General features: G+C 57.1%; 1 protein-coding gene across 1 annotated transcript; it reads right to left on the reverse strand.

Moving 5' to 3' along the window:
• Positions 1-3,403: 3,403 nt before the first annotated feature.
• LOC119629561 (WAS/WASL-interacting protein family member 1-like) lies at positions 3,404-12,552 on the reverse strand. Its single transcript, XM_038015696.2, has 6 exons — positions 11,863-12,552; positions 10,792-11,253; positions 10,495-10,719; positions 9,072-9,155; positions 3,799-3,971; positions 3,404-3,758 (listed from the first exon to the last, which is right to left on the reverse strand). The coding sequence occupies exons 1-6, from the start codon at positions 12,550-12,552 to the stop codon at positions 3,404-3,406; spliced, it is 1,989 nt and encodes a 662-aa protein (XP_037871624.2).
• Between the last annotated feature and the right edge of the window lie 435 nt (positions 12,553-12,987).

Genomic DNA, 12,987 nt, shown 5'->3' on the forward strand with positions numbered 1-12,987 from the left:
AACTATCTTCAAATAACCTAAATGAATGCTACTGAAACTATAACTAATATAAAGAGAAAATAAGCAAATAAAAATTTACAATCAATTATTAGGTGGAGGTTTACCACTGTGGGTGCCGTCTATCGGTACCACAATATCAAATAATCTAATAATATTTACAATTAAAGACATAGAAAAAATTAAGGCAAATGAGGGTAGAACTAAAAAAAATATTAACTAGGCTATTGTAAAAATTTTGTAGAAAGAACAACGCTTCCTATTGGTTGACGGACTAGCGTCACTATTGTATCAAGAAGTTTTGAAGAAACTACTTGCGGACTTTATTGATTAAAACTAAGAAAAAAAAATACAGAATTACAAGCTAATTTATGTACAGGCAAACTAACTAAACACTACTTACCGCTCCCGACTAGTTCCCGACACTACCGTTCCCTTGCGGGGCTAATAATCAGCAAATCGGGTTTAGCTTCGGTCCCGCCTAACCCCAAGGGGCAGGACAGGACTGGGAATAAACACAGGGGGCCAGACTCTGGTGGCGCTAACGTCCGCCAATTTTATCAACAAATAAAATGGTGACGCAGCTACACAGGCTGGACGACACCTACCCGTATTAGACTAATGTCTAGGAATAAAAAGTGTCAATCCACTTACCTGTTCCCGGGTCCTGTGTACTGTTGTCCGGAACGTCTCCGCGCCGTAACAACTACACTAGATTGAACACTCTCACGTTTGGGTTCGACAAATTGTACAGCACAACCAATTTGGATCCTCTGCGCACTGGTGTCCCGGGAATTTGCAGCGAGGTAGGCCCCCTATTTATGGTCGCCCACGCGCACTCGGCCAGCGCTATTATGAGTCCGAGCACGGTGGGCGTCCATTGTTCTCTCGGCCGCCTCGCTCGCCTATTGTTTGCCTAGTCGCTCTATTAGTCGCCCGTATTGTGACTCGCTCCTGCGTTCCCACGCCAAATTAAAGACCACGAGGACCAATCTTTATTTACAAACAAAATATAACAAATTACTTATTTTCATGTTTAACTATTCCTATTTACATTATCTCTATTTATTTCACAGCTATTTTTCACATACTATCTATTTACGGACATTTATAACTATTTATTCTCTATTTTAACTATTTTCTAACACAACTATTTATTACGGACATTTTCTATAACTATTTTTAACACTATCTATGTCCGTCGCGAACAATATCTATTCTAATCTTATATTTATTCATGTCCGTCGCGAACATCCTCCCGCCGTGCAGCGTCGTTCACGTCGCTGCATCCTCCTTGGTGAGCGGCGGTCATCGTGGGCAGCACGATAATCTTCTTTGCCGGGCGTCGCAATATACCGCCGGCGGTGCGCACGTCGACCACTCGAGTGATGCCGTCGGCCCCCGGGTAAACCTCCTGGATGATCCCACGTGGCCAGGTGTTCCGTGGGAGCGTTCCGTCTGCTATTATCACGACGTCGCCTATCTTCAGGGCGGGCCCGCGGCTGTGGGGCTCCCGCCGGTTCTGCAGGTCGGGCAGGTACTCCCGGAGCCAGCGACTCCAGAACACATCTGCCAGACGTTGTGCTGCGCGCCAGTGTGCGCGCCCTATGAGGTCGGCGTCGTCGAACTTGCCCGGCACGGGGACTCGCGCCGGGCCTCCTAGCAGGTAGTGGTTTGGCGTTAGAGGGTCGGGATCGTCGGCGCTCACCGAGACGTGGGTGAGAGGTCGGCTGTTCACTGTGAATTCTGCCTCTGCTAGCAGAGTATGAAATATTTCGGGCGTCGGGTGCCTCGGCTGTTCCGTGGCCGAGAGCGCGGCCTTTACCGCCCGCACCATTCTCTCCCAGGCGCCGCCCATGAAAGGCGCGCCCGGGGATGAAGCGCCATTGTATAAGCCTTAAGCTCGCTTCATGCTCGGTCGCCTTGTCCAAAGCTTGGCGCAGCTCCTTGTCGGCACCCCGTAAATTGGTGCCGTTGTCGCTCCATATCTCCGTCGGGGCTCCCCGGCGCGCGATCATGCGCCGGAGTGCCATCACTGCTGAGTCCGTGCCGAGGCTCGCTGCCGGTTCTAAATGTACCGCACGCGTAGTGAGACATGTGAAGATGGCCACGTAGTGCTTCTGGGTGCTTCTGCCGGTGGTAACTTGATAGGGCCCGAAGTAATCGAGGCCCACGTATGTGAATGGTCGCCGATGGTGTGCCAGTCTGCTCGGTGGGTGGTCGCCTGTGGCTGGACGCGGTGGAGTGTCCTTGCGGATACGACACGGAAGACAGTTGTGGATCACGCTCCGTGTCACTGGGCGTAGGCGTAAGACCCAGTACGACTGTTGGCACTCGGCGATCGTAGCTTCGGTTCCGGCGTGGTGCATCTTTCTATGGATGAAGTCTATCATCAGTCTCGTTTCGCGTCGGGATCCGTCTAGCACGAGAGGCGAGGTGATGACGTCAGCTCCCTCTATGTTGCCGATGCGTCCGTTTATTTTCAATATCCCGTCCGCGTAAGTTACGGACAAGTTTCGCAGTCGGCTCGCTGGGGATATTTGTTTCCCTCGCTGGAGCGTCGAAATCTCTTCCTCGAAGGTCGCCCGCTGGCTCTGTCGCCAAATGAGCGTCTCGGCGCGTCGAAGCGTGTCGGCGTCTAAAGTCTTCCATTGAATGACTACTTGCTCTGGCGTCCGCGGTGTGTTCAGCGGGGTCTTCGAAGTCGTCTTCTTTCTATTTCTCTCCCACGTCGGGTCCGAGCGCGGGTTCCGTCTGGTCCTCTTGTAATAAGTGCGCTCGCGACTTCTGCGGCATAGGTCGACGAATTGCAGTATTCGCCCCGTTGCACGCAGGTACTTTTCCCACTTTGAAAAGCGTCTTGGGTCCGGGATCGCTTCGCCGAGGCTCTCTCTGCTCACGGCGAGCGTTGCGCACTTCTCTTCACCCGTCTCTTCTGCCCTTCTTGCAGTCCGTTGTACGGGCCAATCATCCGGATGCCGTCTTAGGTATTCCGGGCCTATGAACCAGCGGTGGTTTCTTTCAAAGCCGACGGGTAGCTCTCTAGTGGCGTCGTCGGCGACATTTTCCTTCGTGGGGACCCAGCGCCATTCCTCCACAGTGCTGTTCTCTTCTATCGCTGCAATGCGGTGAGCGACGAACGGTCGATACGACCTCGACCCCGTTCGTAGCCAGGTCAATACGGTGGCGCTGTCTGTCCAGAACACTCTGGTTTTCTAAAGTGTTTTTCCGTGACGGCCGCGGCTATGCGGCTTCCCATCACGTCGGCTTGTAGCTCGAGACGCAGTATCGATGTTGGCTTCATGGGTGCGACTCGGGCTTTGGCGAGGGAGGTCCTCATCTCCCCGTCGGGCGTCTCCACGCGCCAGTACAACGCGGCGTCGTGGGCGTACTTGTTGGTGTCCACTTACGTGTGGAGCTTCAGGTCGGCGGCGTCCGGGTACTGCAGTCGGTTCTTCACGCAGATGGCGGTTGCAGGTGAGCTTGTCGCGCCGAAGACGATGGACCTCATCCGGTATTCTATGGGCTCTTGTGAAGGGTCCTCCCTCCACAAGTACCGGAGCGCGTCGCGGTCCTCGCTTCGGACGCCTATCTGTATAAACATCTCCGTGATGTCCGCGGAGACGGCGACGGCGTGCTGCCTGAAGTGCATCATCACTTCGGGCAGCGACTGCAGCAGGTCCGGGTCGGTGAGCAGGAAGTCGTTTGGGCTTCTTCCCTCTATTTTTCGCATCGGCGTCGTGCACGACGCGAATCTTCTCCTGCTTCATTGGGTGTGTTACGTCGAAGTGCGGCAAGTACCGGGTTCGCTTCTTCGTACCCGTCGACGGAGTTACTTCGGCGTATCCTTTCGCTACCAGTGCGTTTGTTCGTTGCTTGTAGCGCTCTTTCAAATTTGGATCCTTCTCCAGCTTCTTTTCTACGGACGTCAGGCGATTCAGCGCGGCTTCAAAATTGTTGGGCATCTTCAGGCCCTCCTCACGCCACAGCAGTGCGGTCTCGTAGCGGCCGTCGGGTTGCTGTTGAGTGGTCTCTCGCAGGATCTTCAGCGCGCGCTCGTCTGGGTCGTTCTTCGGTGTCTTGGCGGCGACGGTGAGTCCCTCGATCGCGAAGTAGTGCCTGAGGGCTTCGTCCATGTTCGCGTCGGCCGTCGTCGCGTGTGCCACGAAGTTGACGCGCTGTCTCTTGCCTCCCGGGTGTGCTCCGTGCACGACCCACCCGAGCGGAGTACGAGACGCCACTGGCTGATCGCGTCGTCCCGTCCGCATCTCCTCCGTCACCAGCAGGTGCCAGTTGTCTTGGCCGATCAGTATCTTCGGCGAGGCGTAGCTCGTTTTGAAGTGATGGCGGAGGTCGGTGAGGTGAGGGCACGACGCGAGGACTTCGATGTTCAGTCGCTGTGGTGTTAATTTTAAGCCGTTGACTGTCCGTAGGTTCAGTTCTTGCGGTTCCCCCGTGCGTCCGCATAGCTTTAGCGGGACGCGTCGTGAGCGTGTTGCGTCTATCTTATTGTCTCCGATGGCAGTGATGAAGAGGGGTTCAATCGGTCCTTTGGCGCCGACTCGTCTCGCGAAGTCTTCGTCAATCAGCGAGATCGTCGACCCGTCGTCCAGCAGGGCCCATGTATCTGCTTCTCCCGCCGGTCCGATAACAGTAATTGGCGCCATCTTTAGGTAGGCTGTCGCACTTCTTGCGGCCCACGTCGAGGTGACCGCCTCTTCTTTTTCTTTCGGCTTCTGCCATGCTGGCTTCTTATGCAACAGCTCGTGGTGCGTGCGTTCGCAGCTGTCGACGCCGCACTTCTTCTTTTTGCATACGTGTCCCCGGGACCGGAACCGTAGGCACCGGAAACACAAATTTTCGCGCTTCGCCGTATCCCAGCGCTCGCTGACGGCTGCTCTCTTGAATTCGGGACAATCTTGTGGGATGTGCCCCGGCTTCTGACATGCTGCGCATTTCCTCTCTTCCTTCGCTTGCGTGGTGTGCGTCCTCTGAGGCATGTTCAACATCTTCCGCCGACCGCTGGTGTTCTCCACTCTCGTCTCTGGCTCCGGCTGTGCGTATGGGCTGCACAGGTCCGCCTCGCGTTGCAGGAAGCGCGACAGCTTGACGAGGTCCGGTTCTCCCGCCGGTTGAGTTGCTGAGAATTCGAACCAGCGGTGGCGTAGAGTGGACGGCAGCTTCTCCGATGTGATGTTGGTGAGCTCCGGGTTGTACATATAATGTACGCGGTCGAGGGCCCTCAGAGCGGCGACGACGTTGTTCACCTTATTTGCAAATACGCAGATGTCCCTCGGTGTGTCCGTGCAGCGTGGCAGCGCGCGCAGTCGTTCCAGCTCCGTTGCGGCGATTGCTTCTGGACGTCCGAAGCGCGATTCTAGAGTCCGCATGATCTCGGCGGGCTCGGTGTAATGCAGCAACAAGTTTTCGACCGCTTCTCTTGCTCTTCCTCTTAACGTACGCCGAAGTCTCGCAGTGTTCTCTGCGGCGCTGAAGCTGTCCGCTGATTCGGCGTAGGCGACCTTGAAGGAGAGCCATTCTTGGTGCGATCCACTGTACACTGGAAGCTCCCCGTAGTACCGATGCGATGGTCCGGGCCTGGCTTGGCGGGCGGCCGTCGCGATGGCAGCTGCTAGTTCGGCGATGTCGCTCTTCGGTGCGACAGGTGCGGCAATCGGTGCCGCGGCAGGGGCCGGTAGCTTCAGCTGTTCTATTGGTGCGGGAAGTTCCAGTTGCGGTTGCTCGATGGTGGCTGGTGATCCGTGTGTTGGCTGCATTACTCTTTCTTCGACTCCGTGTAGCGCGATCGATCGTTGCTGACTGAGCCATGTATCGACGCGCTGTGTTTGCTCGTTCTCGTCCTCCGTGAGTGTTGTGCGCGCATCTTCCTCCTCTTCAACGAGCGCTTCGGCTTCTAATGTTGAGATGCGGGCGGCGGCGAGCTCTGCTTGGAGTCGGGCTTGTTCTTCCTTGGCGCGAAGATGCTCTTCTTTGAGGCGCGCCATAAGCACCAGCCGTTGTGACTGTTGACTCGACTTTCTTGAAGATCCTCGTACTGGTGGCGCCATCCCGTCGCGGAGTGTGGAGCCTTCTTCTGTCGTCGAGATTTTGGCAGCGGCGTCCGTGATGTGGGACCCGTGTACTATTTGATTGGCCGTGAGCGCTGACTCCTTTCTGTTCTGGCTCGCGGATACGACGCTCTCCGTTGCTGCGTCGCCTGAAGTTGTTGCCGGTGTCGCGGTGCTGGGAGGTCTGACCACTCGACGACAGACCCCGCTATTCGGTCCCGTTGGCGACGCCGGCGAGTATTGCGTAGGCAATATTTGGCGGGAGGGCGGCATCGCTTGTGAGCCCCGCGGCACTCCCGGACACTTTTCCACTTGGGAGGAGGGTGCCGCCATCGGTGGCGGTCCCTGCGTCACTCCCGAACGCGGCGCGGTTGACTGGGAGGAGGTTGCCGCCATCGGTGGCGGTCCCTGCGTCACTCCCGAACGCGGCGCGGCCGACACAGCTCGTTGCTGTGCGTCTTGTGATGTTGAGCCCGAGACAGCTTCGTTGCCGGGCCGGTCCAGGCGTGACGACCTCATCTTCTTGGACCGTGTGAGCACCATTTCTTCAATCTTCAATCTTCAATTTTCTTCGATCTTCCTCAAATGAATCCGGCTCTCGAAGGACCAATATTCCGGACGGCCACCGCTCAGGTTTCGGCCACCACGTGTGATTTTTAGACTTCTTACTCTCGTTGAAACGTGGTGGCTCGAGTATTGCCGCAGTGGCTGTCGCGGAACGGGTGCTGGGATTGGTTCGAGGAAAATAACGAAGGCTTCAAGTATGGCGTTCACACGGTCCTCGTGGCTTGACCGGCGCAGGGCGTAGGAGCGAGTCTCTTCTTGTGCGACGGCTCTCTCCTCTTCTTCTGGAGAGGTCTTGACTCGTCGGCTCGCTGTCTCGAACTGAATTTGCAGCAGTCGGGGTCGTCGTACCCCCTTGCGGGGGCACGGAGCGGGCCTCGGGGAAACCCCTTTGCCCGGGCATATAACTCCCCGCCTATCGAGGCAGGGGTGGTGCGCTGCAGGACTGAGTGAAGCAGGCTTGGAGTTGTGATGTTGGGTGGGATCGCTTTTTCTTCTTTCTTCCTTCTCTTCTATCTTCTTCGTCGTCAGCAGGGGGCGGCCGCTTCTCTTCACCATGGTTTTTTTTTTTTTTTTTTACAATTTAATATTAACCTAACTTAAGCTAAAGTAAACCTAACTTAACCTAACTTACATCTAAGTGACAGCAGCGCGCCGTTCCTGCACTCCGTGGAGTGCCGGGGCAGCGCGCGCCGTCACACCTAAACCTAAACCTAATCTAACTTAACCTAACATAACCTAATCTAACCTAGCATGGGGGAGAGAGCAAGCCGCACTCCTCGCTAGAGTCCTCCCCCTCCTCTCCCCATTGTTACAATTTTGATGGGAGGGAGGACTGTAGCGGGTATGAACACCCCATCCCAAAAGGGGGTGGGGGGTAGGGTCAAAGCCCCTAATGGAAATGAGGCTGCACCTGCAGCCGCGGTCCCCATACGGGAGACCCGCCAAACGGGCAAGAGGCGTGGGACTAGAGGCTGATGAAACTCAGCTCCGAGAGGGGCGCTCATAGGTCCTCCCCGGCCTCACAGCCGGCGAGGAGCTTTAACTCCGAATGATCGTCGGGGGTACCAATAGCTCCCGCGGCAACGCCGTACCATCCGGCGGTCTGGCGTGCAGCGGGGCTATGTTGTGGAGATGCTCATGGGGCCCATTTTCGGCTCGCTCGTACATATTACGGGCGAGCCTAGTCACAAACTCCACGAGCGACTCCACACCTAGGTCCCGGGCAATAACGTCATTTCTGACGTACTGCCCGGCCCCGACGATAATGCGGAGGGAAAGACTCTGTTGGGCCTGCAACCTAGATCGCTGGGACGGCGACAACAGGTGATACCAGGCCTCAGCAGCGTATGTGAGGCGGGAACGGACGTATGTCTTGTAAATGGCGAGTTTGGTCCTGGTCGGAAGCCCGGACGCAAGCACCGGCCGCAACAAGAACCTGGCCGCGCGAGTCTGACCGATGACTCGGTTGACGTGCGCGACCATGCTCAAGGAGCGGTCGATGTCGCATCCGAGATACCGGACCGTGGTCCTGAACTCGACATTCACACCTCGGAGGCTGAGTTTCTTTGGGACGACTCTGATACGGACCGGACCGTAGAGTAAGGCCGCGGTCTTTCCCACATTGACCGCGACTCTCCAACGGTCCAGCCACTGGGGCAGTAAATCCAAAAGCCTCTGCATCCTCATAATGGCTGCAGAGGGGAACGGAGAGGACGAGAAGTAGGCCGAGTCGTCAGCGAACAAGGCCAACTTCACGTCCTCCTCCCACGCCCGAAGGTGACCCTCCAGTGTGGGGATGTCATTAGTGTAGAGGGCGTATAGGATAGGTGATAGGACACTACCCTGGGGAACCCCGGCCGTAATGGGACGCACGGAAGACCGTGCGCCCTCGACCGCGACAAAAAAGGTTCTGCCCTCCAGATACGACCCGAGCAGTCGCACGTGGGCGTGCGGTAGGCCCGCGTCCCGCAGCTTGTGGACCAGCCCCTCGTGCCACACACGGTCGAAGGCCTTCTCGATATCGAGAAGGACCGCGACCGTGTATTGGCGCGAGTTTCGCCGGTCCGCCAAGTGATGCAGGACACGGGTCAGTTGCAGAGTCGTCGAGTGGCCGCTTCTAAAGCCGAATTGCTCCGGCCTGAGGAGAATATACGGCGATATTCTCCTCAGGAGCAGCCGCTCGAACAACTTGCCCACGTGCGACAGCAAGGTAATCGGTCGGTAACTGGAGGGCTTTCTCCTGTCCTTGCCGGGTTTGGGCAAGACGATAATCTTGCCCAATTTCCAAGTTCCAGGGAAGTGTCCTACCCTGAGAATGGAATTAAACAATCGTGTCATTGCTGACACGATTGAAGGAGGGAGATTTTGTAGGGCGAGGGGGGGAATACCGTCCTCGCCGGGGGCTTTGCGCCTCTTCATCAGCTTGATGAGGAGGCGCACCTCCCTGGGAGTGACTAGATCGTCACCTCCCAGCTCGACTCCCGGCGATTCCGGTTTGAGGAGTTGGATTACGCCCTCTGACACCTCCCGATGGAATGCAACCATCGAGGGTGCAGAGACATTCGGAGTGAACTGCCGCTCCAGCGAGTTGGCCAGGACTTCAGCACGAGCCAACGGTGTAAAACACCGTCTTCCCCCCTCGTCCTCCAAGGGGCAAGTGGGGAAAGGCTCGTTCGTGAGCCGGCGACAGATGCGGTGAAGGGGGGCCATCGTACGGTCGTCGGACGCGTCCGACAGTCTCCCCTCCCAGGTGTCACCCCGGTAAGTCCGCATCTTAGTCACCAGCTCATCCTCAAGTCGGTTTAGCTCGCGCTTAATCCTGGGACACCTAGATGTCGCCCAGAGCCTCCTCAGTGCCCTCTTCCGACGAATTAACGTCTTGAGGTGCACCGGGAGTTCCGCTCTGGGCCCCCCGCTGGGTACCAGAGTCGTCGCTTGGTCCAGGGCTCCCCTGATGGTGTCGACGAGACGGGAAGCCGCCGTGTCGACCTCATCAGGGGTAGACGGGTCTTGAAACAAGGATTGGTCGGCCAGCAGTCCCGTAAAGGACTGCCAGTCGACCCTAGGCCTGAGAGGGGATGTCGCGACCCGAGTGAGCCCCAAACCCACCGTGACCAAGATCGGTAGGTGAGGGGTACTCAGGTCGTACAGTGCCTCTATCGCTAGAGGGCACCGTAGCCCCTTGTGAACACACACGTCCAAGACGTCCGGTTGGTACCGGGCCAACGTTGGAACGTGGGTGGGTTCGTTGGGGCCGACCACGCAGTAGTCCCCCCTTTCGGCATCCTCGTACAATCGCCTTCCGGGCGCCGTGATGATTCGGGAGCCCCAAGCGACATGTTTCGCATTGAGGTCCCCGACCACCAAGGCCGGATGGCGATCATGGTTCAAGGCCCGTCTAATATCGTCCTCGACAAAATCAGGACCCGGGGGTCGATACGCGGCATAAATCCGCAATTCGGCCCCCGGTACGTGGACCCTCACCCCGACCGTTCTGGTAGAGGTGAAGGTCAGTAGCTCAAGCTCCTCGTGCACCACGTCCCTCCTGACGAGCGCCGCAGTGCCCCTGAACGGGCGCCCGTTGGAGGTCAGTTCGTCCCGTCGGTACACGAAGTAGTTGGGCATCCTAAAATCTTGTCGAGGTTTGAGTTTGGTCTCGCCCAAGAGGATGACCTGCGGGTCATACTCTTGGGCGAGTCGGATGAGCTCCGGCCTCCGGGACCCTATCCCGTCGGGGTTCCAGTAGATGATGCGCAGCTCTTGGCTAGCCATTGAGCTGCGCTAACATCCGGTAGAACCCCGCGAGCAAGGCCCCGAAGGGACTGGCTCCCGAGGCGATCTCACGGATTACTCCAGAGATCACCTCGGACAGTTTCTCCCACAGGGAGAGGAGCCAGGCAGCGAGGCCGACAGGCTGCGTGTCCTGCCGATCTCTGCGCCTCTCCCGCTGCGGGCGGGGAGGAAGTGGGGGCTGCGAGTCGCCCAGAGTATTCGTGTTCTGGGGCGGGTCGGTGACTGTTATCTCCATGGGAGATGGAGGTTGGATCGTCTGGGCAGCTTGTCCTTCACCCATGGCGGCTGCTTCTTCCTTTTCTTTTTTTTTCTTCTCTCTGGCTTTCATTTTTTTCTTTTTGTTTTTTTTTTGAGATTTGGTCAGTACAGTGAGTTGGAGATCAGTCCCTGCCTTGTTGATTGAACGGGGGGCCGGGCGGGGCTTTATGGCCTGTCGTTGAGGGTTCGCCTCTGCCATCAGGGTAGCCGCTGTTGCGCTGGCCTCCACAGTGGCAGGTTGGGTATTAACCGGAGGGAAAGGGAGGGCTTGTGAACTCTTTCCCTTGCCCTTGCCCTTCCGAGATGGACTTGGTGCGGGACGTGGAGCAGGGGTAGGGGCTTGACCGGCGCGCCTCGCTGGCGGTACGGGGGGAGGAATAGTGACCCCCATCATCCGCGCCCTCCTGCGGTAGAACACACACCGCTTGTCAACAGCGGCGTGGCCCTTCCCGCAGTTGGCGCAGATGAAGGGTCCCTCCCTTGGCCTCGGGCAGTCCGCCACAATGTGCTCACCCGCACATCGCACGCAGCGGACCGCTCGGTGGCAGTTGTTGGAGGCGTGTCCGAAGGCCTGGCAGCGATGACACTGCGCAGGTCCTCGGCTTGGACGCCATCCCTCAACTGACACCCCCGGCAAGTACAGCAGTTCTTCAACTGCGTACAAGCGGGCGAGGTCATCCTTGGAGAGGTGGTCCAGGGTTACGTAAAAGACGCAACCCGGCCGCCCTCTCTTGGCCCGTATACACCGAGCATAACGAGCCGGAAACCCTAACTCCTTTAAAGAGTCTACGATTTCTGCCGCGTCGGTGTCGGCAGGTAGGCCTCGAATTGCCACTCTCGCGGGAATATCCTCCTCCAATGCGTAACAGTACCATTTAATGGCACTGTCAGCGGAGGAGGCTCCCGCGAGATAGGCTTGGACCACCCTATACTCCTCTGCCGACGCCGGCAGAAATCTGAAGCCTGACCCGTAAGGGCGCACAGAGGGGGCCCGCCCTAAGCGCTCCCTGATGGCCGCCATGTGGCGGGACCAATTGGGGAGCGTTTCCACTACAATGGGTGGATGGCGGCGTGGCTCGTCCCCGGCGCGCGGTTTTGTTGAAGCAGAGGCATTCAATTGTGGGCGCAGTGTAGGCGCCGGTCGCGTTGCTGCAATGGTTGCGTATGAAGTCGAGGGCACTGGGGAGGGGGGGGGATTGGGGATGGAGTTGGGTTGAGGGTTGGAGACTGTTGGCTCTAGGTCCATGTACCTGGTTGACTCCAGGTTGCCCACCGTGCAGCCTGTGGTGGGGGCACCCCTGGGCCTGTCCGTCAGGATGGGGGAGATGGTAGGAGAAGGAGACCGAGGAGGCGTACGCAGCTGTTTGGCTGCATAGACTTCCGCCGTCCCTGTACGCTTCCTCGGCTTGGGAGTTGGTTTGGGGGGTGTAAGGGACTTCGCCCTCGATGAGGAAGAATGAGAGGATTTGGTTGAATCGGTCTCGGATTCTGAGTCGGACGTTTCATGGGAGGAGGACGTCTCCTCAGTGTCCTCGTCCTCATCGTCCTCGTTAATAGATTTGTACGAAGGTCCAATACGTGGCCGTTTGTCTATAGCCTCGGAAGAACTCCGGTCGGACTCGGACCTGGCCTTCTTCCGCGGCCGAGGGGGCCCAGTGCGATCCGTCAAAGGGGGAGACGAAGCTTCCTCCGGACGAATCCTCGGAACCCCCTGGGCCGCGACCGAAGGCCCGGGCCGATCGTCCTTTCCGGAGTCCGGTTCCAGGCCGATAGGTTGGGAGCGATGGGCGAAAATTCCCGCCATCGCTTGACGTCCCCTGTGAGACGGGCCGGGCGTGCTGATGATGGGGGGAGATGAACCCCCAGACATGATTTTGGCCGTACTAGATGGGGGTAGCAGGGTCCTTGGACATCTGTGCCTTGTAGGCGAATAGTGGTGGTGTGATATATAACAAAAGCACCGCAATCCCGATCGACCCACAGGGATAACTGTAATACCGACCGACAGATGTTAATATTTAATTTTTAATAATAATAATAGATATCCTGCTAATAATTAAAGTAGTATTATATACATATATGTACAAGTCTAGTCTACTGATAGAAACTTTAATTTATAAGAACAATAATCATCAATAAGGGAAAGAAAACTATAAACTAGGGACAAAACAGTACACAATAAGAAGGTCCTATATTGGGACAACGAGTAGTCGGCAGGCGCGGGCCACCAACGCTAACCCGACTGAGTGCCCCGGGTCCAATACCCGAATCTCCAAGAGTTCCGATATCAGAATCCGAGACCCAC

Source organism: Bombyx mori, chromosome 15, assembly GCF_030269925.1.
Source record: "Bombyx mori chromosome 15, ASM3026992v2".
Taxonomy (NCBI): Eukaryota; Metazoa; Arthropoda; class Insecta; order Lepidoptera; family Bombycidae; genus Bombyx; species Bombyx mori.